General features: G+C 37.8%; 1 protein-coding gene across 4 annotated transcripts in view; it reads left to right on the top strand.

Moving 5' to 3' along the window:
* ncoa2 (nuclear receptor coactivator 2) overlaps positions 1–26,502 on the top strand; it is a 79,911-nt gene that overhangs the window by 31,404 nt on the left and 22,005 nt on the right. For all 4 annotated transcript variants that reach the window (XM_028433938.1, XM_028433940.1, XM_028433937.1 and 1 more), the window contains 9 exons: positions 4,022–4,129; positions 5,508–5,680; positions 10,455–10,558; positions 15,873–16,050; positions 16,866–17,048; positions 19,616–19,717; positions 21,384–21,524; positions 22,471–22,618; positions 23,217–24,549. In XM_028433938.1, coding sequence (XP_028289739.1) covers positions 4,041–4,129; positions 5,508–5,680; positions 10,455–10,558; positions 15,873–16,050; positions 16,866–17,048; positions 19,616–19,717; positions 21,384–21,524; positions 22,471–22,618; positions 23,217–24,549 — 2,451 coding nt within the window. In that variant the 5' untranslated portion in view covers positions 4,022–4,040. The remainder of the gene's footprint in view (positions 1–4,021; positions 4,130–5,507; positions 5,681–10,454; positions 10,559–15,872; positions 16,051–16,865; positions 17,049–19,615; positions 19,718–21,383; positions 21,525–22,470; positions 22,619–23,216; positions 24,550–26,502) is intronic.

The following is a 26,502-nucleotide window of genomic DNA, read 5'->3' as shown; positions in this document are numbered from 1 at the left end:
GTGCATTAACAATTTATAAAACCACACCTATCAGTAGATTTATTGATGTCCTGATGGACTAGTGAGGCCTAAACCACATTTGGATTAAGAGTGTGTGTGTGTGTTTTATTTGAAAGTATATTCTGGTTTGATAATTAAGATATTTCACTTGTAGAGAAAACTTTGCTTTATCGTGCTTCTCCAGCGTCCCAGGACTTTTAATGTTTAAAGAATCCTCCCCCAGTGGCCAATGTTGATAGTTAACTAGTGATTACAGCCTCTTTAGAGCGAGTGCCAACTTTAATGCCCTGCTGTTTCAGACTCAGTCTGCCCAGGGATCCAGTGAATAAATACCCTTGGGTGAGAAGTCTCCTGTCAATTCTCCCACTGGAAGATGATGATCATAGATCCCCAGCAACATAAAGGGCTCACCGCACCAGTCTAGATGCGAGTAGCCCCGTCTGGTCTGTGTGTGTCTGTCTGTGTGGGTGTCATTGAGACGTGCCTGGTACTTCCAGTTTCTCTTATTTGTCTCACCGTACAATGACCCATCATTACTGCCATGTCAAGGAGACAGAGGCAACCAATCATATCTGGGCCCGGCAGGACGGGCACGGCCAATCAGGTCTAAAATCCCCATGGTAACTTGTCCTGGAAAGCTCAGTCACATCCAATAGGAGCCGAAAGCAATGCTACTTAGCTATTTGAGTTTAACGGCCTGTTTCTGTTGTCATTGATACAAGTCTATAACCTCTGATAATATAGGGACTTTTGTATTGGTGGCAGACGAGATGGAGTAAAGAGACCCTAGACTAGATACTGTACAGCAGTGGTTCTCAAACTTTTGTTTCTCAAGTCCCCCACTTTTCTTCAACTACAACATTTTACTCTGTGAAACGAAACCTATAGAGCAAAATGATGGAATGAATGAGAGATAAAACACATTTTAAAGAATCTCATTTTGTGAATACGTGATGAAACCGTATTATCATTTCCTGCCTTGTGTGGGACCAAGACTGACTTTTGTATTTTCAGTTCATGTTTTAATCAAGATCTTTTCTATCATCATGTTGTGTGTTTTTGTTTCATTTTGTATGTTCTTGGTGTCATTTTGTGTATTTTGTTTTTGTTTTTCTGTTCTTTTTTTTAATTCGGTATATTTTTCTCTTATTTTAAGTGTTTTTCTTGTCGTTATTGTGTCTTGTTGGTATTATTTCAATTATTCTCAGTGTGTGCGTTTTTGGTGTTGATTGGTTGTTTCTTAGGTCGTTTTGTATGTTTCTCTTATTTTTGTGTGTATTTTTTCTGTCATTTAGTGTCTCGTTGTTCTCGTTTTGTGTTGCTGGTAATAGTACATATTTTTTTCTCTTAGTGAGTGTGTTTTTGGTGTCATTTTGTTGTTGTCTGTTCTTTTTGTTATTCAGTATTTTCTCTTTTGTGAGTTGTTGGTCATATTTAGTATGACTATCATTTTTAACTAAAAATAAACATTATAAACCCCATTTTTTTATGCTTCATTTGTTAATTTTCCCCTCTCAAGTACCCACTGTAGAGCCATCGCGTACCCCAAGGGGTACACGCACCACCATTTGAGAAACACTGTTGTACAGGTTCAACACGAGACATCAAGCCTTTTATCAACAGTGTGTATTTTCACTGCTTTGAGACCTGACTGTACCATTAACACAAAGTATGTTGCTTCAGGCCACACTCAAGTTTTCATGTTCACGCCGTCTGTTTTTTTCCTTCTTTACTTTACCCCGCTTCTGCCAAGCATTCTCTGTTACACTGTGTTCTACAGTGTTTTGTGCTGTGCTCTGTTCGTCCTTATGTAACGGCTGAGCAGTGAGCTGTGTGGCTCATAGCGGTTTCCATGGTTAGAGTGGCTGCCTGAGAGTGGATCACAACACAGCTAAGCCCGTACTGTGGGTGTAGTGCTGGGAGAGACTTTCATTTTATTCTTCCAGATCTGTTTGTCCATCTTTCTCTCCTCTGCTTCTTTTTTTTTTTTTTTTACACTACCTCCATGAACCAACAAGTAGTTGAATTTTTTGTCTTCTTTTTTACAAATACTTTTTGCCCTTTTTTGAAAAAAATATTTTGCATATGAAATAAAAACATAATTCACCTGATTAAGGACCTTTTGCTTGAAGCTAAACGTCTACTAAGGCTGTGAAATTAATCGAAATTCGATTACGATTTCGAATATTACACTTGACGAATAAAAAAATTACAAAATTGAGGAATAACTATTCTTTTTATTTTTATTTTTTTATTATACACGTTTTATTTGCTACATAAAAAACAAACGTCCACGATTTAGGATACTAAATACTATACTTGATTTTAGTGTTTGAAAGATTTTATTTATGTTTAAAGAACATAAATTACATTGTTTTGTACAAAAAATAAATAACTTTTTGGTTGACAAATAATCGTTTTAATTATCGTGAATTCAATTATGACGAAAATAATCGTGATTATTATTTATTTTTTTATAATCGAGCCGCCCTAACGTCTACACTTACATATCATCCTGTTGGTTTCATTTAGAAATATAACTATACTCTGGGTATACTACCCTCTATAACAGTGTTTCTCAGATGGGGGTACGTGTACCACTATGGGTACGCAATGGCACTAAAGGGGGTACTTGAGAGAGAGAGAGTGGAAAATTAACAAATATATCTGCTCAGGAGAAACTAAATCTGGGTTTTTCAACCTTGGGGTCTTGGCCTAATGTGGGTCACCTGAAATTTCTGGAAAATTAAAATAGTTTTTTTTTTATTTTAGATTATTCTTTTTCTTTTTTTTAATTAAACACAATCTTAAACGACTATATTCCTATACTTTCACTTTGTGAAATATAAATCTAGTTCAACTAAAATGCAGTAATTCTAGAAAAAAAGTCGTTGGGGTTGCCAGAAATTCTTGATATCAAAATGGGGTCACGATCCCAAAAAGTTTGGTAACCACTGCACTAAATATTGTTTCATTTCACTTTTAAACTTCTTTAAACTGTGCGTTATCACTCGTTCCTTCTATCATCATGCTCTATAGATGTTTTTAAATAGTTTTCTAAGCAAAATTTAGCCAGACAAAGTGGGTACATGGATTCAGAAATAAGAGAAAGGGGGTACTTAAGACAAAAAAGTTTGACAATCACTGCTCTAAAACTACAGAATTAAAAGGCGTTTAAAGACTGCAACCCCTTGCGTTTAGACAATCATGTCATTTTGAATCATAATTTCTGTTTAGGTTCAATCACTCATTTCAATCCACAGGATGTGCTCTCATGTTGGTGTCCAACTCCATTAACCACCATCAGGATTTTCAGATGATGGTAGTAATTAATAAGACATTACTTTGATCAATAATTGATTATCTTCCATTTAATGGCATGGAGCTCATCCTGTACTGGATGTCTGGGTTAGAAGAGGAGGAACAAAGTGAAAAGCTGTATTGATGTCAACACTTGTACTACTTATTCTAACCTTTGATTTATCGCAAATGGTTAAAAAAAAAAAAAAAAAACTCCATCAAACCGGTTTGAGCGAGCCTACTGCAATGGCATGATTTCCTTCTTGCTGAAATTATTGATTTTGTTTCATAACCACACACACAAAAGCAAACAAGACGATAAGATATGTTTAACGATGCTTTGATTTTTAGGTTACCTCCACTAAGTGTCCGTAAAGGTGAACACATGCCAACTTTGAGAACCCACCGTGCTTCTGCTTGGTTTCTTGGTGCACACGGTTGAGCACACAGTCTGGTGCTGTGGGCAAAGCGCCGTGCTCTCATTTCAGCGTCTCTGGGGAGAGCCGCGCCATCAGAGAGAAATGATTGAGCCTCTTTCTTCGCTCCATTTTCACTCATTTCACTCCCCGTGTGGATCAACCCCCCACCACCACCACCACCCCCACTCCCCCAGCATAGGATGGTGTGTGTTGGACAGCCTGTGCACAGATCTGCAGGAGGGTTTTTATGGATCTATTATGTCATGTTTAACTCAGCCTTTGCCTCTGTGCTCATCTTGCAGACGCTGATATGCATTGAGGATGAGCGGAGTTGGAGAAAACTCATCTGACCCTGCAAGGGCAGATGCACGAAAACGTAAAGAATGTTCTGGCGAACTCCTGGGACCAAGGTAATACTGCATAGGCTTTAAAACAACATGTTGCAGTCAGTGTGATTAACACACTTTAAACACATTGCCCCGCATAGATAAGGAACGGTCGCATTAACACCAACTAAATAAGAGGATAAAAAGATTATTTATCTCTAAGATAAATTCACATTTCTCTATTCTGACAGCTTATAAATTAAGTCAGTGCTTAAAGTTTTTATAAATATATAAACAAAATATGACTAATGCATATTTTTAGCACAATTTTGTCATGCTTCCTTCAAATTATGCTTGATATTGTGATTATTTTATTTTTTTATTTTATTTTGTCTGCACATGCTGTCAAAGGTCAACACTATCAGAAGTGCAATTTTTTTAAGACCGCAATGCATGTTTTGTTATTGCAATTCAACAAATCAATTTTATTCATTCAACAAAACACTTAAAAATATTTTTTTTTATTAAAATAAATACATAATTTGGACAAATTATTTTTATGCTATGCCTGATTATTTTTTACTTGCTAAAATCAGAGTATATGTCACTACTTATGTTTTTTTTAAAGTATTATTCTGTTATTTAATTATTATTTTTTTAAATAAAGACATTAATCTGTCAATCAATTAAAGGAAAAGGGTTGAAATTGCCACTTGAATGTTTGTCTTTATATCCACCGTAATTGACACATTGCATTGCATTGTGGGATGTGTAGTCAGAAGTATTTTCACTTAATTCTTAACGTGATTTTTTTAATTTATTTATACATTTTTTGCCAGACAAGGTGGACAGTGATTTGTTTGACACCATTTATGTTTTAGTTTGTTCCCAGTATTTCCCGTGATATGAGAATAAAGTAGAAACAGTTCTGTGCATCCGTCTCCAAGACTCCACATCCCATAATGCAATGCATGAAAATGCGTTTACAGTGGAGATGAAAACAATCTTTCTCAAGGCAATGTTGACCATTATTTGCTCCTAAAAGAAAGAAAAAAAGGTGGAAACTTTAAAGTTTGTTTTCATCTCCACCGTAAACACTGTTTGTTGACATTTTCATGCATTGCATTGTGGGATGTGGAATAGAAGTGTTTTCATTTAATTCTATTATCACTGGAACATGGAAGTAAAAACACTTCAATGTATCCGTTTAGGAGACTCCACATCCCACAATGCAATGTGCGAAACTGAGTGTTTACAGTGAAGATGAAAACAAACTTTGAAGTAGCAATTTTGACCTTTTTTCTTTTTTTTTTTGGAGTAAATGATGTATAATTGAATCTATGAGGCATACATTATCATTTTATCTAAAATAATAATAATAATAATCGGGGGTAGCTGCTCTAACTTTGGTACTGACTGTTTAGTAACTGACTGCTTCCTGCTACTGTCTGTGTCTCTTCAGTCCCAAGCGAAGCAACGAGAAGCGCAACCGTGAGCACGAGAACAAGTACATCGAGGAGCTCGCCGAGCTGATCTTCGCCAACATTAACGACATCGACAACTTTAATGTCAAGCCTGACAAATGTGCAATCCTGAAGGAAACTGTGAAGCAGATCAGACAAATAAAGGAGCAAGGTACAAGTGGCAACATGTCGTGTTTGAGGCACTCGGTGCGTCGGACAAATTGGTTTGCGATCGATTCTCGAGTGTAAGAAAGGAAAGAACATCAGGTTCCTTTGATTTTGGGATGTTGTGTGTGTGAAGCTGTGTTGGTATTCTCCTCAGGGGGTTTTATTTTTATTTTAGACAAAGTTCTCAGTGTATATCCTGAGTGAACAGCTGCAAATGCATTTACCTCTGCTACAAATAAGGAGTTACATAATCATCAACCTGCTGGGTTGCTTGATGTCTCACACAGGCCACAGGTGGGTGGGGGTGTGTGTGTGTGTGTTATAAGCACACATTACAATCCTGGTTAGAAGGGTAGCATAATTCATTTAATATATATTTCCTTTTATTATACGCCAGTTATGATGAGCACAGTAGAGTCATTGCTCTTGTATAAATTTACAACTTCTTTCACATTTTGAATTTACCAGATTAAGTTTTTTTTTTTTTTTTTTCATAAACTCAGAAATGGAGGCATGAGGGCAGGAAGTAAAACGCAGCATTGTTGATACACTCCAGAAAAGCAGCTGAGTCTCCCTCTCAAAGAGAACATAAATCACAGCAGCTGATGATGTCCTCGTGTGACTCACTAAGGCAACTATTATGCAACATTAGGCAATTTCATGTAAAGCTCTTTTAATGAAGCCTGCACCTAACTTTCCTATTGTAGCGTCTTTATCCGTGTGTATGGAAAAATATAAAGTTTTTAAAAGTCGTCTGAGGAGTACAATAACATTGTTGTGTCAGCTGCAGCTAACAGTTAGCCTTGTTATTTTTTTTTTTTTTTTTTATTTCTCCTAGTTTAGTGAAAGGTTTGATTTATGAAAATACTTCAAATAAATACAATGGATTCCTCTAGCAAAGCAAAACTTTGAATTAGCTTTTCAGCAGCATTTAATAAATAAACTTTCCAAAAACAATCAATCAAACTGATCTCGTGTTCACTATGGGTTTGTTTGTTTTAAACTGACAGATGAACTATAGAAATGGAGACGAGGTGGCATCATTCCTGCAAATAGAAATGACTTGAGATGCACAAATTCATGGGATTCGAACAAATTGCAAATGCAATAATACAAGAAACAGTATTACAATAAACACAATATTTGATGCAGATGGCTTTCCTTCAGAAAAAATAAGAATAATTACAAATATTACTGCATTATTTGCAACGTGCACGTCCCTCATCCTCTGTCGTATCCCAGAGACCTTAGAGCAAGTGTTTGATTCCCCTTTAATGAGTTAATGACTCAATGACTTAATGACTCAGTTCACCCACTAAGAACTGCAATGGTGCGATGGTGGCCTTTGAACAAGCTGTTCATTCCAGTCTGTTAACCATCAGTCTTTCTTATTCCTGACTGAAATCATGGTGGAAATTGATTGTTCGGATTAGGATTTTTATTAAAAAAAAATTCATTTTGCACTTAATTTTGTTAATAGTCAACATGTGGAGCAATATATGTAAAAACTTCCTTTTCCCTCAGTCTTGGCAAAGACAAGTGAGCAAATAACTTTTATTATTATTATTTTAATTTTGTAACTTAAATTGCATGTAAAATAAATAAATGAATATCATACTAGGGCTGGGCGATATGGAGCAAAATTCATGTTTTGATATTTTTTCCTCAAAATGGCAACATTCTATATAAATCTCGATAATTTTAATTCAAAGAAAGTCTTACCAGGAAGACAATTCAGGGTTAAATTTGCTGATGTAAAATGCCACACAGGCTAATATAACATCCCAGTGCTTCAAGTAAAAAAATAAAAAATGACTACAAAAACACAAATTAACAGAGAAATACACAAAACAACACCACAAATACTTAATAAAACAACAAAATACACAAAAGGAGAAAAAAATGCACAATGGAACGACAAAAAAACATAAAAGAACAACAAAAATACACACAAATAAATGGAGAAATACACGAAAATAACAAAGACACAAAAAGAGAAAACAAAATGCCCAATGGGACAACAAAAATCCAACATTATTCATACCTACTAAAAAAACGCCAAACGACTCAAAGACATTCATAATTACCAAAAAATAAACAAAAGAACAACACAATACACAAAAGGAGGAAAAAAAATACACAATGGGCCTGGAACATTTATTAACAAATAGCTGCACGATATATGCCACTTTTGGCTTTTTCTACTAGGGACAGCACGTGTGAGTGTAGTGTGATTCATTTGGGAGAAGGTCTGTGTCAGGACACACTCAGTGATCATCTAACTGTTCTTTTTATGCTGTTCTGAGAAGTAGCGAATGCAGCGACTCCTAAAATGAGTATTTTAATACAAAATAAGATATAAAATGAAAATATATTGATATAGGCGTTATTGAATTTTTCTATATTGCCAAAATAGAAAACTCGATATATCTTGAATTTCATTATATTGCCCAGCCCTATACCATACACACATTTTCAATTGTGGGAGAATAGACAGAAGTTAAAGGAGCATATGCTAGTGTAATGCTATGTAGCACAATGCTTTGAAGTGACCAGTCCCTGTCTGTGTCTGTGGCACTGCTCCACATCTCTTCAGCCAGCACCTCAGTGACAGTGAGTGATGGCTCTTTACCCAGGGCAGCTGTGCTGGTCTACTGGACCCCGCTGGGCCCCAAAGAGATCCCGCTGATGCGTACATCATTAAGGCTGAAAGAGATGAATATGCATCTCGCTCACAGCGCACACGCAAACCTGCGCGTGTGTTTTCTCCTGCACATTCCCACCAATAAAAAAACAAAGAGCATGAATTGCTTGGCTTTTTACACTAGATTTTTAACCATATGGTCAGCTCTCTTCCAGGCATGGTGCGGCGGTAAAATTGGTCCCCCCCCTCCTCCTCCCCCTCCATAGCACCACTCCTTTTCCTCCTCTCATCATTTCTGAAAGTAGGGCAGCCTACGCTCTGAACATAAGGCTTCTCTGCATGGTTATTAGCCCTCTCACATGGACCAATACATAGCTCAGGTACAGGAGATACACAGCACAAATGTTGACCTAAATGTATACAAAAACTATATATATATTAGGAGTTGAAATGCAGAAAATATACGTGTTTTATCCTGTCATTATCAGCATCTTTATAAAATGCCTGTAGTGTGATAAATTATTTTTTTTTTTTTTTTAGTGTGCATGCATGCGGCTTATTGTCTTTAGTTACACTGAGCTCATAGTTCAGGACCTCAAAGATTAAAAAAAAAAAAAAGAGAGAACAAGCTTTAAATGTTATTATTTATTTTATTTATTTCAAGCAAACAAATACAATAGATAAATACAAATAAACAAATCTCAACAAAAATCTCTCTTAAAAAAAATAAAATAAAATTTTAATATAACACATTTGAGTCATTAGACAGGGGATAAGAAGAATCCTACTCTTATCAAGTCCTACCCCCATTCTTCACCATTAATAAATAAATGCAAAATCCAATAAAATAAACTAAATAAACAATACAAATAACTCAAATTGAGCTATTAAGAAAAACAGAACAGAAAAATACATAGGCACCATCAACATCTGTGAGATTCACGTTCTCCATCCTCATTTCTGTCCTTTTAATTTAAAGGAGAAAATTCTGACATGAATTACTAAAACTACACATCTTATCATACAATTAAAACTTTAATTTAACTATTACCACGAATAATCACTGAATTTACCCTTTTTTTGTCCGCTCAAAGTTTGACACAACTATCTATACAGTTGTATATATAAAAATACATTAATAAACAACAGAGAACCTTTATATGAGATAAAAGTTTAAATAAACTAACTAAATCTATTTATATATATATACAATATAGCTTTATTTTTAGTATGTTAATTACTTTAACAGGGTTTCTAATGAAAGTGCTGTGGATAATTTACTAAAAGCAAAAGTTTCTCATTGTTAAAGTATCTATAATGACCTTAAACACACACACACAATGAACAGGCGCCATCCACTGTGAGATTCACATGTAATAATTTAAAGGTGAAAATTCTGACATAATTTCAAAAAATTAAACACTAGAACTACACATTTTATCATACAATTAAAACTTTAATTTAACCAGCACCATTAATTATCACAAAATTTACCATTTATTGTGTTCACTTAAAGTTTGACATATTTATCTATACTGGTAAACCTTTTTTTATGAGAAAAAAGTTCCAATAAACCAACAAAATCGATTTATATATACTGTATATAGTATAGCTTTATTTTTTTTATTTGTTTATTACTTTAACACATAGTCTCTAAGTAAGACAAAGTACTGATTAATCTTTTACTACAAGCAAAAGTTACTCATTGTTAAATAATAATATAATAATAATTATGTTTTTTAAAGAGCGCCTTTCAGACCACCAAAGAACACTTCACTATTAAAACAGAATAATAAAAACGGTGCAATACAAAGGAAAATAAAAGTATTTTAGGTTTTTATAATCACCTCTTTTTAAACGTATTAAACACAGTCCATCCAGATGGAAGCACCTGGATGTGTTTGCTGTGCAACAAGATGGACCTCTTTTAAAAAATGTGAGTCATTCATGGAAAAATGGTTTGTTTGGGCTTCTTCTTGTTGCTGCTGTGACCTGTGACGCACAATCACAGTAAATGACGGTCAGCACAGGAGGAGGGGACCAGAAATCCAGATAGTTAAAATCAATGTTTTTTTTATATATATATATGTATATTTGTTTGTTTTCTATATTCTTGTTATCTTCTCATTACCAGAAAAAGCAGCTGCAGCGAACGAGGAGGAGGTGCAGAAAGCAGACGTCTCATCAACAGGCCAAAGCGTGATCGACAAAGATGCCTTGGGTCCGATGATGCTGGAGGTCAGGAGAGATTCTTCCTTCTTTTACTTACCGTACTTTCCAGGCCAGGGTTGGCGGCAATAGTAGCTGTAGTTGTGTAATTGATAATAAATTACAATTATGGAATAATTAGGGCCTGAGCACAATAGTGCATAGGACCCTATTCTAATGCACTTCGTTTTTATTATTATTATTATTACAAAAAAGTGATAGCATTTTTGAGGGCTTAAACACGTTTAAAAACTCATGAATATTTTAACGCATATTAGGACTGGCACGTCAAAATGACTCAATAGCGCCCCCTTGAAAATTGTATTTGCTCCCAGCTGGGACTGATGACATCATCACTGTGAAATTTGTGATGATGTCGTCAAGAACTTTTACTCCCGTACACTGAGGATTTCCCTGATCTGGGTAAGTACTGATAAACCTAACGCAGTGATATGACAAGTTTGTGCCGTTTATTATTAAATTCTATTAAAAACTGGCTGAAATATCTTCCTTTTTAAACCTAATTGTACTTTTTATTTGCTCTTTTAACTGTAAATGCATATGAGCATCCACACATAAAGCGCACCGTCATATTTGACGCACCCTCAACTTTAAAGGAAAAAAATGGCGTCCTATACGCCGGGAAATACAGTATTTTCTTTGCTGCACTTGAAGGAAGAGCATCTTCTCAGCACTAAAACTGAAGTAGCCCACTCTCAACACTCAACCTAACACTTTATCCACAACTGGCACATAATGAAGAGTGTCATCAACGCAGAACTATGGCAAATAAGCCCAGTATTAGTGGCTGTGGACTGGTTTAGCAGTGAGGAAATTAAAGTGGGCTGCATCTTGTATCAGCCCCTGATTAGTTGTAAATCACAGAGTGCAGCAATGGTGGCGTTGTAACGCAGAGGGCCGACTCAAGTGCTTACATATAATGGGAAAGAAAGCAACAGCCTGGCGAATGAATCAGTCTATTGAGCCTGGGCCCTCACTCATTTCCTCCCTCCTTTTCTCTCTCTGTCGTACTTGAGTTCTCTCTTCTCCCTCCCCATCTTCTCTTTCTCTTCAGTCGCCTCTAGATTTGTCCTGTCATGGAATATTTATAGCTCTCCTGGTCCAGCGTCACTGAATCGACATACTAACTTGTGGCTAAATATAGCCCGACGGAGCCTGCAAGCTTTCCCATCTGTCAGCAACCGCCCCCCCCAAAAAAAAAACAAAACAAAAAAGACACAGCAATCGGCCATTCATGCCCGTCCTACTCCAGCCACGTCCCTTTTCATCCGCCCACCCACCCGGGTTCATTACAAGATGCTCCGAGGCGAATGGCTGTCGGCAGGAAATGCAGCCTGCTCAGTCCATGACCATGACCCTCCAACAAGGCACTCCGCTACGCTGCCCACTCTCATGCAAATGCAGACGGGGCTGTGAGGCAAACATTGCTGCACTGTTGTTTTAACCTCCAGGGAGCAGCCTTGTTCTGTCACATGACTCCCGTGGCACGTAGCTGGCAGCGGACATTTCCATATGGTCGCTGTTTACTTTGCTCACAACTGATGGCACATTCAACAGACAGTGGGATGAGCAGATTCACGTTTTCTTTTTTAAAACTGTTGAATTTCTACTTAATGTGTTCCAATGTGAGGTACAACCTCCAGCTTGACCACAGAAATGTATAAACAGACAGTTTGAGTGGCAGGAACACTTGGGACCCAAATGTGACGAGAGAAAGGCAAAACTCGGCTATTCATTTCAAAGTAAGCACAGATATGTGTTGTTTAGGTCAGTGTTTTTCAACATTTTTGAACCAAGGTGCATCTTGGGGGACCGCCGCCCCCGCTGTCTGAAACTCACTCCCACAACCCATCAAGAACGCTGACTCATTACAGAACTTTAAAACACTCCTCCTAACACACCTTTTCAAACCAGCTTTTCCTTAACCTTTCTATTACTTTTATTGTTATTTTTTTATTTCTTTATTTTTCTGTATTCTGTAAAACGGCTTTGGGTCCCAAAAAAGCGCTAAATAAAATTGATTTATTATTATTATCTTTTCATTTTAAGGCACACCACCAACCAAAATTGCAAAAGAAAAGTAATTTTAATTTTGTAGCTTATTATAACAATATACAGTCAGCCTTATCAAATAAACACAAAGAAAATTGTTTTTATGGGTTTCATATTTCTTCTTTGCAATTAATAATCTGCAGTCATTCTTATAAGTGTTCTGAATAGGAATCAAACAAACAACAAAAAATCTATTATGGTCTTTCATATTTTATTTTATTTTTGAATAATGAATGAATAATATGCAGCCGTTCTTATCCAAGTGTCTTCAATACAAAATCAAAAAATATTTTATCAGCTTTCATTATTTGCATACTTAATACACGTCACGGGAGGGATAAAAGTACGGTAAGTTTAAAAAAAAAATATATATATATATATATATATATATGTATGTGATTAGATAGATAGCTTTATTTCAGATTCGGGGTCCATAAAAACCATACAAACATACAAAAAATACAAAAAAAAAAATTGTAAATGTGAAAGTGAATGTAGCCATGTCGAAACTAAACTGAATAAATAAAATAAATAAATAAAAATATACTGTCAAAATGTAAAAGATACTGAGATATGCAGCGGGTGTTACTGTTTGCAATGTTCACCAGATCAGAACTACAATTGAACTTTATTCTAAGTATTGTTTTGTTTTCTATTTTTTACATCATGATTAATGTATGTATAATATATAAATATATTATTATTACTATGTCTGGGCGCTTTGAGATGGGGAGGGGCTCACAGCAGCATAATGGCATATTTGCAGACAATAATTCATTAGTGTTTTTTAGAACAATTAGGTGAAATTGAATTATTTCCCACGGCACACCTGGCCATCTCACAGTCGTTGAGAAACCCTGGTTCAGGCTGAAGTAAGGAGTTGGACCTCTCTAGGAGACTCTTGAATCTTATCTTGACACCAGCTCTGCTTCGTCAGTCCTTCCTTATAAGGGCTGGGGGTGGTACGGTGGCCTAATTGAGACCATCTTGTGTGTAATGGCTGACCCGGGGCTGTATTCCTTCAATTAAGTGCTGCTCCTCCCTCACATCCTCCGCTCTCTGCACATGCACAGGCTTTTATCCTGCTTTGTATCTGCCACACCGACCGACGGACGTGTGTGATGTTTAGTACTGTGTGTGCCTGGTACAATCAGCTCTGTTTGGACACAGTGTAGATACAATAACCCTATTGCTCTAGTGCAATAGTGCCTCTATCCAGCATGTTTTAGATGCCTTCCTGTTTCACCACACCTGATTGTTAGAGCTCAGTTATTCTAAGGCTCATGTGTCAAACTCAAGGCCCAGGGGCCAAATCTGGGCCTTTAGATCAGTGTTTCTCAAATGGGGTACAAAACGACAACAAAAACACACAAAGTAAAATAAAAATGTACTGAATCATAAAAAGAACAAACAACAAAATACACAAAATGAAACCAAAAACACGCACACTGAGAAAAATACTTACCATTACCAGCAACACACAAAACGACAACAAAAGCACACTAAATAAGAGAAAAAAGATCACAAAATACACAAAAGTAGCAGAGAAATGTACAAAATAAACAACCACCTGACACCAAAAACACACACACACACACCGATAGAGAGAATAATTTAAATAATACCAACAACGCAACAAAAACACAAAATAAGAGAAAAATAAACTGAATAATAAAAAGAACAAACAACAAAATACACAAAATGGCACCAAAAACACACAAAATAATGATAGAAATGATCTTGAGTAGAACATTAACTAAAAATACAAGGGTCAGTCTTGGTCCCACATCACGAGGAAGATAATCGGAAATGATAAAACCTATACTTCTGATCAAAATGTGGTAGTCAGACAAAGGGGGTACTTGGTTTCAAAAGTTAGAGAAAGGGGGTACTTAAGCCAAAAAAGTTTGAGAACAACTGCTTTAGACCATCCAATTCGGCCCACAGGAGAAAGAAAATAAAAAAGACAGAAAAATACATTTAGAGGATTGCAAATTTTCCTGAATCCAAAATTTGAATAAAAATGGTCACAAAATCAATGACATTTTAAACCGAAAATCCTGCAGAGACTGATATGTCACATATTGCTTGGGTTTTGTCTGCTCCTTACAAACTGTATGTATCATTTACACGTTGAAGTGCAAATTTGTGGAAATTATTGTTAAAATTGCTCGTTTTCCCCCCTGAAAACTGTGGCCCACTTAAGACCAAACTACTTCATATTTGGCCCCTGAACTTACACCCCTGTTCCAAGGCCTTCTGTAAAGCGACAGGAATACACATAATTATCCCCCGCCACAAAGTGGAAGGGGGATATGAGTTTGGGCTCCGTGCGTCCATTCGTTTGAGTTAAAGGGGACAGCTTTTCTTAGAAACTGTTTAAGATAGGATAACCAAATTTGGTGCGTGGCTTCACGGCATCAATACCTTGATGGAATTCGAATATAAGAAGTGCGCAATTAATTTTTCCAGAGTTATTGCCCTTGTTCTGTTATTTTTACCCTGGGTGAGTTTCTGTGTTTTGACTTACCCCTGTTGCCGTAGTAGTCGGAAGTCGCCATCTTGAATGCCCATGGCCTACTGGTCTCTATTAACTAAGTTCTTGTATTTTCTGCTTGAAAAAACATGTGCTTTTGAGTATGTATAAGTGTACTATTTGATAACACTCCTAAGACTGTGTTTGTGAGAGTTAAGCATAAACGGAGTGTTATATAATTCAATGCCGATCACGGTAAATGTTAGCATGAGCATATACATGGGTTTTCCCATAGACGTTAGCATGACGCTAGCGGACTTTTTGTATAGTGGTATTTTTTTATCCCCCGCCACAAAGTGTGGAAGGGAAATATAGGTTTGAGCTCCGTCTGTCCGTCCAAGTTAAAGGGGACACCTTTTCTTAGAAACTGTTTAAGATGGGATAATTAAATTTGGTGTGTGGCTTCAGGGTATCAATATCTTGATGGAGTTCAAAAATGAGAAGCACGCAATAATTTTTTCTGGAGTTATTGCCCTTGTTCTGTTTTTTTTGGCAGGAGATGTTGACTGTCTTCTTGTTATTTATTTGTGCATTATAGTTCATAAACAGTGTAAAGGCCCAAATAGCATTAAAATCCCTATGAATTAGGTTCAGTTTGGCTTCAGCAGTTAATAACCTACTCTTATCATTTTAAGAATGGTTGTGAGAGAAAAAAAAGCACAAATATGCATTTTTACTTTGCACAGTAGGCAGCCGATCACTTTCATACCTTTTTACCCCCGTGTGTGCACTCAGGCCCTGGACGGCTTCTTCTTCGTGGTGAACATGGAAGGCAACATAGTGTTTGTGTCTGAGAACGTGACCCAGTACCTGCGCTACAACCAGGAGGAGCTGATGAACACCAGCGTCTACAGCGTGCTGCACGTCGGGGATCACGCCGAGTTCATCAAGAACCTGCTGCCTAAGTCCCTCGGTGAGCCCTGGAAGGATTTGGTTTTTGGAGTTAACCACATTTCCTGTTACTGTCATGGTTTTCTTTCCTCTTATTGGTGTTCCGCTTCCAGATTCCAGTTAAACAGCTGTCATGTGTGTGCGTGCGCTAAAGCTTATTAGTCCAAAGTGAAAACTTGTTTTCCTTTTGCTGACTCTCAGGCCACACATTTGCTTTATTTCTCCTTCTCTTCCTCCTCCCTCCATTTTCTGCTAATTAACGTCTTTTTTTCAGCCTCCCTCCCCTGCCAGCAGCACCGTGCTCCCTCCTATCCCGATATCATGCTCTTCCTTTGCCTTCTCACTTTTTGTGTGATTCACTCTCTCACTGCCACTGAACGTCACCAAGTTCCTTTTTTTTCCTTCTTTTTCTTCTTCTTCTTGTTATCACCTTCACTCTTTCCAGCCCTGTCATGTGAGTCATTCTGCATCACGCTTCTCCTGTTTTTCTAAAGAGAAACTGCATTTTCTATTTGATCTGGTTTGCCCTTATTTATCCTCATCATCTCCTACATACACCTCCCCCTCCCTTTTCATCGCTCATCAGTGGGTTGTGTCCCGGATACTGGGAGATTATCAATGCACTGAATGAGATCACAACCCAGATGGAGTGTGATGGAACTTTGTTACAGTGGGATGAGTTATGTGGGTCCTTTTTTTTTGCTCCATGTTTGCACCTGGCTTATTACTGCTCATTATAACCGATCTCTCCACACTTTTGACACTCTTTGACCCTAAACATGGCCATCTTACTTCTCTGCTTCATGTATTCCGCGCCTGTTGTGTCCCTTCTCGCAGTGAACGGCGTCCCGTGGTCCAGCGAGGGTCCGAGGAGAAACAGTCACACATTCAACTGTAGAATGCTGGTCAACCCCCACACCGACGATGAGCAGCACGAGCACGAGCCACAGCAGCAAAAATATGAAACTATGCAGTGCTTTGCTGTTTCAGAGCCCAAGTCCATCAAGGAGGAAGGAGATGGTATGACAAATGTTGTTTTTGGAAAAAACTGAATGTTTGAAGGAGCGTTCTTTATTTTATGAGGTAGAAGTGAAATTCTTTGGAAATGCAAGAATGGAAGCTACTTTAGAGAGAGAGAGACAGAGAGAGAGAGCAGGTTAGTAAGGAACTACAGTATATATTAATTCATTATATTTTTTTTATTAATTCTCATATAATTTACAATATATTTATAGATTAATGTATTTTAATATAATATACAATATATTTATATATTAATTTTTTTTAATATAATGAACTATATATTTATTCATTAATTTTTTTTAATATAATTTGCAATATATTTATACATCAATGTATTTTAGTATAATTTACAATATATTTATTTTAATATAATTTACACTATATTTATAAATCAATTTATTTTAATGTAATTTAAAATATATTTATTTTAATATAATTTACACTATATTTATACATTAATTTATTTAATATAATTTACAATGTTTATAAATGAATTTATTTTAATATAATTGACAATATATTTACAAATGAATTTATTGTAATATAATTTACAAAATATTTATAAATTAATTCATTTTAGTATAATTTACCATATATTAACAAATTTATTTATTTTAATATAATTTACAATATATTTATAAATGAATTTTGATATATTTTGCAATATATTTATAAATTAATGTATTTTAATATAATTTACATGAATCAATTTAGTTTAATATAATCAATATATTTATACATTAATTTGTTTTGATATAATTTACAATATATTTATAAAGTAATTAATTTAAAATACATTTACAATAAAATGAAAATAATTTTTTATCTGTTTTGAAATTTATGTTAATAAAAAATGTTTCTTTTGTAATTTTAGGCTAAAATTTGCATTTCTGTCAACAATTTTCTTTAATAGGGCAAAACAGTGGTGTGCTAAGCAAAAGAGATATCTTTTTACATATGAGTGAGTATTAAGTCCTAAATCATGTTTAGACTACTGGAAACCATGTGCGTTTGGGTTCTAAGATGCACCACTGGCATGTGTTTGAAGTCGTGGTGAGAACTGCTGATACCACTCAGTGTAGATCCATAAAAAGTTAAAGAAGTTAAAGCAAAGTGGAGGCAATGCAGTTTGTCATTTGAACAACTTTGTAATTCATGCACATCCCTCACCAACATGGGCCAACAGCTGGGAGGGAGGGGACGCGTTTTAAAGGAGAGAAAACAATCTTTAGATCATTTTAAAACTTCTTGGACAAATTAGTACAAACAGTGAAGTAGTTACAGACCATATGAGACAGAAACAGCAGGGCTGCATCTGTGTCAGTCGCTGGTTCAAACATCTGGGCTCTTTTTTTCCACATTATTCCTGGGAAATTATTTGAATTGCTTGTTGCCTCTTTTTCTCAGTGCTCAGTCACTGAGAGGTCCCTCGGTTTGTGCAGAGCTCGTCATAGCGTTAGAAAGGTCATTCTTGCAGGAATCTCATATTTTCTCTCATTGAAATTTTTTTTGCTCATACTTTTAAAGGAAGGTAAAAAATTCCCCATTGTCAACTTTGAGGCAAATGGAAACCATAAGTGATTAACAATACGCAAACCAGATTTTCTCTCTTTTTGTGCCCTTGCCAGCTTTCTTTGTGCACCAGCTGGTTGCCAGCAACACTCTGGCAAATAGACAAACTAGAACTCCTGTGTGTGTGTGTGTGTGTGTGTGTGTGTGTGTGTGTGTGTGTGTGTGTGTGTGTGTGTGTGTGTGTGTGTGTGTGTGTGTGTGTGTGTGTGTGTGTGTGTGTGTGTGTGTGTGTGTGTGTGTGTGTGTGTGTGTGTGTGTGTGTGTGTGTGTGTGTGTGTGTGTGTGTGTGTGTGTGTGTGTGTGTGTGTGTGTGCGCGCGCGCGAAGAGAAAGGATCAGCAGCTACGGAAAATCTGTCCGTACACAGGCAGAATTAAGAAATGTAACAGATTCACAGACTCTTAAAGGCGGACCACCCAGGCATCTTTCTACAAGCCAAAGTGAAGAGTGTTAAAGTGTGCCTCTTAGTTTCTTTCAAACACACATGGGATTGTGGGTATTCACGGGGCCAGGGGCCGTAGATGGCAGACTTTTTTTTGGGGTCATCCCAGGGCCGGCTTTGGCTGCATCGTCTCCCCTTTACGCGAGGCGACCGTCACGGATTGAGCGATGGTAATCTTTAATGTGTCGTCATTGTGGGGACGGGATGGCACTCCAGGTGAGACGAGGCAGAAACGCACGCACACAGGAGCACACACACCAATTTCAGAGCTCACACTTCATCATTTCCCTCGCCAGTGATATCGTCTCCTCCTCATGAAAGGAGCGGAGCCCTGATCCCCATGCTCATTAATAACTGTATTAATTATGCTGCCGGGGAATAACATGCATTTCATTTTCTTACCCTCCCTCTGCCTCCTTCATTTACATCCCCATCTACCCTCCTCTCCTCCTCTCCCCCCTCTTTTATTTTCTCTTTTTCTACCTTTTGTTTCATTCCCCACCTCCTCTTCTCCACGCCTTTTCTCTTCTTTGTTTTTTGTTTTTGTTTAGACTTTCAGTCGTGCCTCATCTGCGTGGCTCGCAGGGTGCCCACAAAGGAAAGACCCATGCTTCCCACGCATGAGAGCTTCACTACACGTCAGGACCTACAAGGTACAGATCAGTTTGGAGCAGAAAGATGGAAAGTCATTTGTTAAAGTGACAACTACACGTCAAATATTTAGCAGGGTTTCCATAGTCTTTGGATAAGCTTAGAAAAAGATCCAAATCCAACGTTTATCTTGCATAACAAATCTTTGTGGTTTAATTTCAATGATTGTTTTTACACTCAGCAGTGATGTTTATCCTGAAACTAAAAAGAGTGCCTGAGTTTCCTTTTCTCTCAACTTATCCAATTAATAATTACAGCAATGTTCTTTTAATGTTGGTTTTGCACTAAAACAACATCTGAAAGGAAATGTATCCCTCGGGTCTTGAACCACTGGGCTGTAAAAAGCCTCCTTTAGTTTGAGTTTAGTTCATTTACACTGGCTTTTATTTTGAAAGCATAAACCATCAACAGACTATTTTTTTCATTTGAAGCCTTATAATGCTCATCTCTTCTTTGGTCTAACCCAAAAACCAGTTTCACCAGTCTATAAAACGGCTCATTCAAAGCACTGTGGTTACATTTTAAAGCTTCAAATCTGGTGCAACTCATTTTATTCAATGAGACCAATTTCTAGTTCAAATTTGTATTTATTCCCCTTTTTCCCTCGGCCTTTTAAAATAAATGTTTCCTGTTTCAAACGTTTTTGTCACATGTCTGGAGTGAGTCAAACCAGGGTATGTTTGGCAACCCTTCAAATGCATCGCCGGTGCCGCCTCTTTATAAGTTGCTAGCAAAGGACAATTATTTCTTTAGTGTGCACGTGAGCTGTCCTGTTGATTTCATCAAATGTTCCCGCCTGTTGCAAGTATAACTTTGACTTTTTAGTATTTTTACAATCGCAGGATAAACGTCTAACTCCAGCGGTTTGAATATTGTAATTGTAAACAGGATATTTTCAGGGTTCCTGCGGATCCTTAAAAAGTCTTAAAAGGATTTAAATTCATGAATCTAAAAATAAGCCCTTAATTGTCATTAAAATGTCTTAAATTAGTGTTTCAAAAGTTTTAAATCTTAACACATAAGTACGATTTTATGATTGTAATTAGTCTGTTTCAAAATAAATGATAATTGATTTTAATGTATAATTTACCGTAACATCGCACAATCAAGACAAAGGAACCAACTACAAAACAGTGACGTGGAAATATAAATTTAAAGAAAACTGGCTGTCCAATGAAGATTTTTCTTAATGGTTTTTATTTTTTGTATTTTTTTGTTTTCATAGATTTCTCTCTATTTTTGTAGTTGTCTTGTGTGTTTTGAGTGATTTTGATTATTTTAGTCTCTTTTTTTGTGTATTTTACTGTCATTTTGTGTATTTTTGTGTGTTTACTCTGGGGGCCACCAGTTGTATGTCTGCACTAGACACTGAAAAAAATGTACCCTAACCCTATGTAATTGATGTGGCATTTTTTCGCCCTATTGTGTTTACTGTGAAGTTGGTCTTAAATTGAATTTCAAATGGCAATAAAAAGTCTAAAAATTCTTGAATTTAGTTTGACTGAAGCTGTCGGAACCTTGATTTTAGTATCTTTTTATCAAACTAGAAGTAGTTCTGATTCTTGTTGAATAGAAGGATGTTAAATCTAAACTCTTCATACAAAGCGGGTTTATTGATGTATATTCATTGTTACGTCTACCCCGACTAATGTGGTCTGCTTTGCTCAGGTAAAATAACATCCCTCGATACCAGTCTGCTGCGAGCATCCATGAAGCCAGGCTGGGAGGACCTGGTGAGGCGCTGCATTCAAAGGTTCCACCTCCAGAACGACGGCGAGATGTCTTTCGCTAAGAGACACCAACAGGAAGGTAGTGTCTTCGTTCACGAAGGCCGCGTTGTACATTCACTAGCAGGGTTGGGTTCAATTACAATTTTCAGTTACCCATATTCAATTACAATTACTCTGACCAGCAATTTTTTATCATCAGAAAGTCAATTATAATTATGTTCTCAATTACTAAACTTCAATTATAGTTAATCACAAGTACTGAGCTGAAATACATATCCTACACCTTTCTGTTAGCATCCCTTATGATAATGGGTCCTAAATCAGCTGTAAAATATACGAAAAACAAATATCTATCATCTAATATCTTTCAATTTGTTACCTTGTTAGGCTATCTGATCAATGAAAATATAGGTTTTAATTATTTTGTTGTGGCCGTCTGAGCCTTTTTTGTGTCAGTATATCGATTAACTTTTCTTTTTTAATGGTAAAATGTGGGAAAGCTTGATATGGAACATATTTTGATAATTAACTACATATGTGTAGAACTGTACATAGAACTGTAAAATGTTTGTGTTAAATTATAATTGACAATTTTTTATTGAATTTTGAGGGCAATTACAAAGTCCATTATTTGAACTCAATTACAATTTAATTACGATTATGACAGAAACAGATTTTTAAAATTACAATTATATTTACGCCATAATTGTAATTAATTATCAATTGCACGATTACAATTACAATTGACCCCAACCCTGTTCAGTGGTTCACCAGGGACAATTTCTTCTATTTGTGTTTTTTTTTCTCTTATAATGATTTGTTTTATAGTAACAACAGGTTGGTAAACTATTCTGTGGACTTTCTGACCTTAAAGGTGTAGTTGGTAAATTTCAGATCCCTCTCTCCTACTCCCTCCCCGTTGATGTAAAGTTGTCTTTACATAGTGACAGCTTTAGCAAATATGACAGTCACTTTTATAAGAGTTACAGACTGCACCTTTAAAGTGTGTGTGTGTGTGTTCACAGTGCTGAGGCACGGCCAGGCGTTCAGCCCCATCTACCGGTTCTCCCTCTCCGATGGAACCATCGTCTCGGCTCACACCAAGAGCAAACTTGTGCGCTCGCCCGCCACCAACGAACCGCAGCTCTACATGTCCCTGCACATACTGCAGAGGTATGTCTCACCATCTACACCTGTGTCAGAAAGAGCCACTGAGCTCTGTGAGCCTCTGCTGACGTGTCTCAGCGTGTTGGTGCCCTGTAGCGATCCATTAGCTACATGCGTTTACTGTGGCGTGTTATGCTTGAATTCAGACATAATCCTTTGCTTCAAAATCTAATGTTAGTGAAGAGTTACAATAGTATCAATAGAGGCTTGTGATGGATGCAAGTAGTTGTGATTTCCTCATCATTTTTGCACTTACTTTTCACATTAAGGAGTATTTGTAAATGTAATTAGATTCCAGGGTCCGGGTCAATTATAATTGTAGTCATGTAATTGATAATTCATTTCAATTATGGCGTAATTGTAATAAAGAAATATGTCTTAATCACAATTAAATTGAGAGTTTAAATATTTGACTTTGTAATTGTCATTGCCATGACAATTTTATAAAAATTGGCAATTATAATTTAACGCAAAACTGGGGAGCCATGTTATAGTTCTATGTACAGAACTTTAAAATATGTTTTATATCAAGCTTTCCCACATTTGATCAGTTCAAACTGATGTTTCAATCAGTCTCTAAAGAGCTGTCGTTTTCATCTTCCAGGGAGCAGACAGTGTGTGGATTAGTGCAGGACATGGGTCTTGGCAGTCAGGCCACAGGGATGGCTCCCAAACCAATGAACTCCTCCACCCCCTCCATGACTCCTCCAACCCCAGGCAGCCTGCCAGGTTCAGGGCCTCAGGGCCAGGACACCACCATTAGCAGCAACAGCACGCCTTTCTCTCCCCCAGGCCCAGCTGGTCCCCGAGAACCAGCAGCCATGGGGGGTCATATGCAGAGCTATCGTTTCGGCTGTCCCCCTCCACACAACCACACCGGGGGCATGCAGCCGCCACAGCAGGGCCCCAACTGGAGGATGAACAGCCCTTCCCGCGCCAGCCCGAGTCCAGCCGGTGGGCCTCATCCTCCTCAACAGAACTCTATGCTGTCACCCAGGCACCGAGGTAGTCCTGGGGGAGCGGGCAGTCCTCGTGTGGTGGGGGGCCTGCACTCTCCTTCCCCAGTGGGGATGTCTGGGGGTCCAGGTAGCAGCACGACTGGCCCCCACGCTAACAGCTACACGAGCAGCTCCCTGTCTGCTCTGCAGGCCCTCAGCGAGTGTCACGGTGTTGGACATGGACACGGGCCCCCTCATGCACACACTCTTGGGTCACCAGACCGGAAGATGGGCTCCCCTGTAGGGGTCACCCAAGCATCGGGGGTAAACACTCATCTAATGTCAAAACTTGGAGGCAGCGCCGCCGTTAGCGCTGGAGACTCATTCGGACCTCACTCAGACGTGTGTCACACACAGAGCCAAGCGGAGAGCAATCCACCTGAGCCCAAAGAGGAGAGGGAGGGGCCCATCGAGGGCCAAGACTCTCTCAAAGGTGTGCACGACAACAAGGGCCACACAAAGTTACTTCAGCTTCTCACCACCAAACCAGAACCTCTGGAGACACCGCTTTCCCCCGGAGCTGGGGCAGAGGGCAAGGACCCGACGGGGGGCGGCGCTCGTGGCGGCCACACAGGAGGGAACACCCACGCCACATCCCTTAAAGAAAAACACAAAATCCTCCACCAACTGCTCCAAAACAGTACGTCACCCGTAGACCTGGCAAAACTCACTGCTGAAGCGACGGGCAAAGAGCTGGGCCAAGACCCAACGCAGGGGGCCGCTGGTACAGCCCCAGGGGGGGAAATCATCCCAAAGCAAGAGCCATTAAGTCCCAAGAAGAAGGACAACGCCCTACTGCGCTACCTACTGGATAAGGATGATGCTGTATTAAAAGATAAGGTGCCCAAGTTGGAGCCTGGGGAGGTGAAAATTGAGGGCTGTAAACACCTGCAGGTGAAGGCGGAGAAACAGGACTCTGGATACGACCGAGCAGAACAGGTCAGTCCCTTTTTGTTGGTTTTTATTCATATACTTTCAAAAAGAAGCTGAATTAGGGCTGCGCGATATGAACCAAAATTCATATCTCGATATATTTTTTTCTCAAAATTGCGATATATACGATATAAATCTCAATAATTTTAATTCAAATGAAGTTACTGAACTAATCGCTTGGCCCGCAGGCCCCAAATTGGATGGCCCTGAATTATAAACTTCACATCCCAGATCAAGTTATCCTGATCAACCAAATCAACTGTTTGATATTAAATGTGCACGTGTGGCATTTTGCATTAGACTTCATTTGAATTAAAATTATCACGAGAAAGAAATATCTGAGTTTTGGTCTGCATCGCCCAGCTCTAAATAGGCGATATTGTATCTTTCTGTATTGCCAAAATAGAAAACTTGATATATCTTGAATCTCAACATGTGGTGTAGGCCCTAAGCTGCATGAACACCTAAAGTTACTCATCACAGAATTTAAACTCGTCTACTTGACTTTGCTCCACTTGTCGCTTCTTTCTTTTCAAAAATTGATCTAGGTTAGCTAACAGATGTCTTCTACGTGCACACACACGCACGGCGTCTGTATCTGTGACATCTATGGATTCAGATTTATAGTTGTAATTTCTACTTAATTATATGCGTGTTCCTATAAACACATCTGGTCCTTTCACTGACTGTGTGCTGGCAACTCACACTGAGGGAATCCATCCACTAGCTTCAAACAACTGTGACATTTGGAAGCAGCCCCTGTGGTTCTCCAGTCATTTGATCCTGGTTGCATTTGGCCTGGATTTCAGGTTTGGCTCGGCGCTCCGGTCAGGCCTGGCGCTCAAAGACAGGAAAGAGAGTGAGAGACTTAGAAAGAAGGAGTGATGCGAGTGAGACGCGTAAAGTTTCTGTGCCCCCGTCGTCTCAGCAGAAGGAAAGTTTTTTTAGATAACCTGCCAATGGCTTGAAAACGCTCTGCACCCAACAGATGTTCAACACGCTAATGTGCAATGGGTTTTATCTGGCACTCGACTCTGGGAAAATCAAAGACTCACTACATTACATAAACACTTTTCCACCTGTTTCTGTCTATACCAGTCAACGTCACACGTGTGTTTTAAAGCCACCGACGCTGAGGGAAAGCGATATCCCCTCGTAGAAATGCTCAGTCATTGTTGGAAAGCTGCAGTTTGTGTTTTTGGAGAGGAGCGTTGTTTGAAAGCACATACAGTACCTAAGTTTGGTAGTCTTCCAATCGAAGCAATTTGGGGTTCTTTCTTTTGCCCACAGAGGAAAAACTCAGCCTTTTTGCAAAACTGTGCCCCCATTTTTTTACATGATGCAAGTGAAAGAGTTGACGAGCCCTTGTTGATACAAGTACCATGTTAATGACTGATTTGAATGTTGGCAATGCATCGTAAACAAGAGCACCAAAGCACCAAATCTCACATCAGTGATCCTGATCATTCACACTTTAAAACAGTGATTCCCAACCCTTTTTTTGGATTGTGACCCAATTTTTATATCACAAATTATCAAGACTTTTTTTTCTTTCTAGAATTAGTTTTTGATCATGTTTGTTTATACTGTTACAAATACAGAGTAGTTAGCATTAGTGACCAGCTCAGAAATTTTTATACTGCATTTTATTTGAATTATTTATTTTATTTAAATTGATTTATATTTGACAAAGTGAAAGTATAGAATACAATTGTTTAAGATTATATGTAATATAAATATGTATAAAAAATCTATTTTTATTCTGTAATTATTATTATTTTTAGATTTTTTTATCAATTACTAGGCATTTCAGTTGACCCCATTTAAACTCCAGGCAACCCTGCATGGGGTCCCGACCTCAAGGTTGAAAAACACTGCTTTAAAGGCTTGTTATGAATCTCTATCCTCAATAATAACATACAGTAGATCCAAATGTAGAAACACCACCATTAAAAAATG

Source organism: Gouania willdenowi, chromosome 20 (assembly GCF_900634775.1).
Source record: "Gouania willdenowi chromosome 20, fGouWil2.1, whole genome shotgun sequence".
Classification (NCBI taxonomy): Eukaryota; Metazoa; Chordata; class Actinopteri; order Blenniiformes; family Gobiesocidae; genus Gouania; species Gouania willdenowi.
The sequence above is the reverse complement of the archived record's forward strand: the minus strand, read 5'-3'. Positions and strand labels throughout refer to the sequence as shown.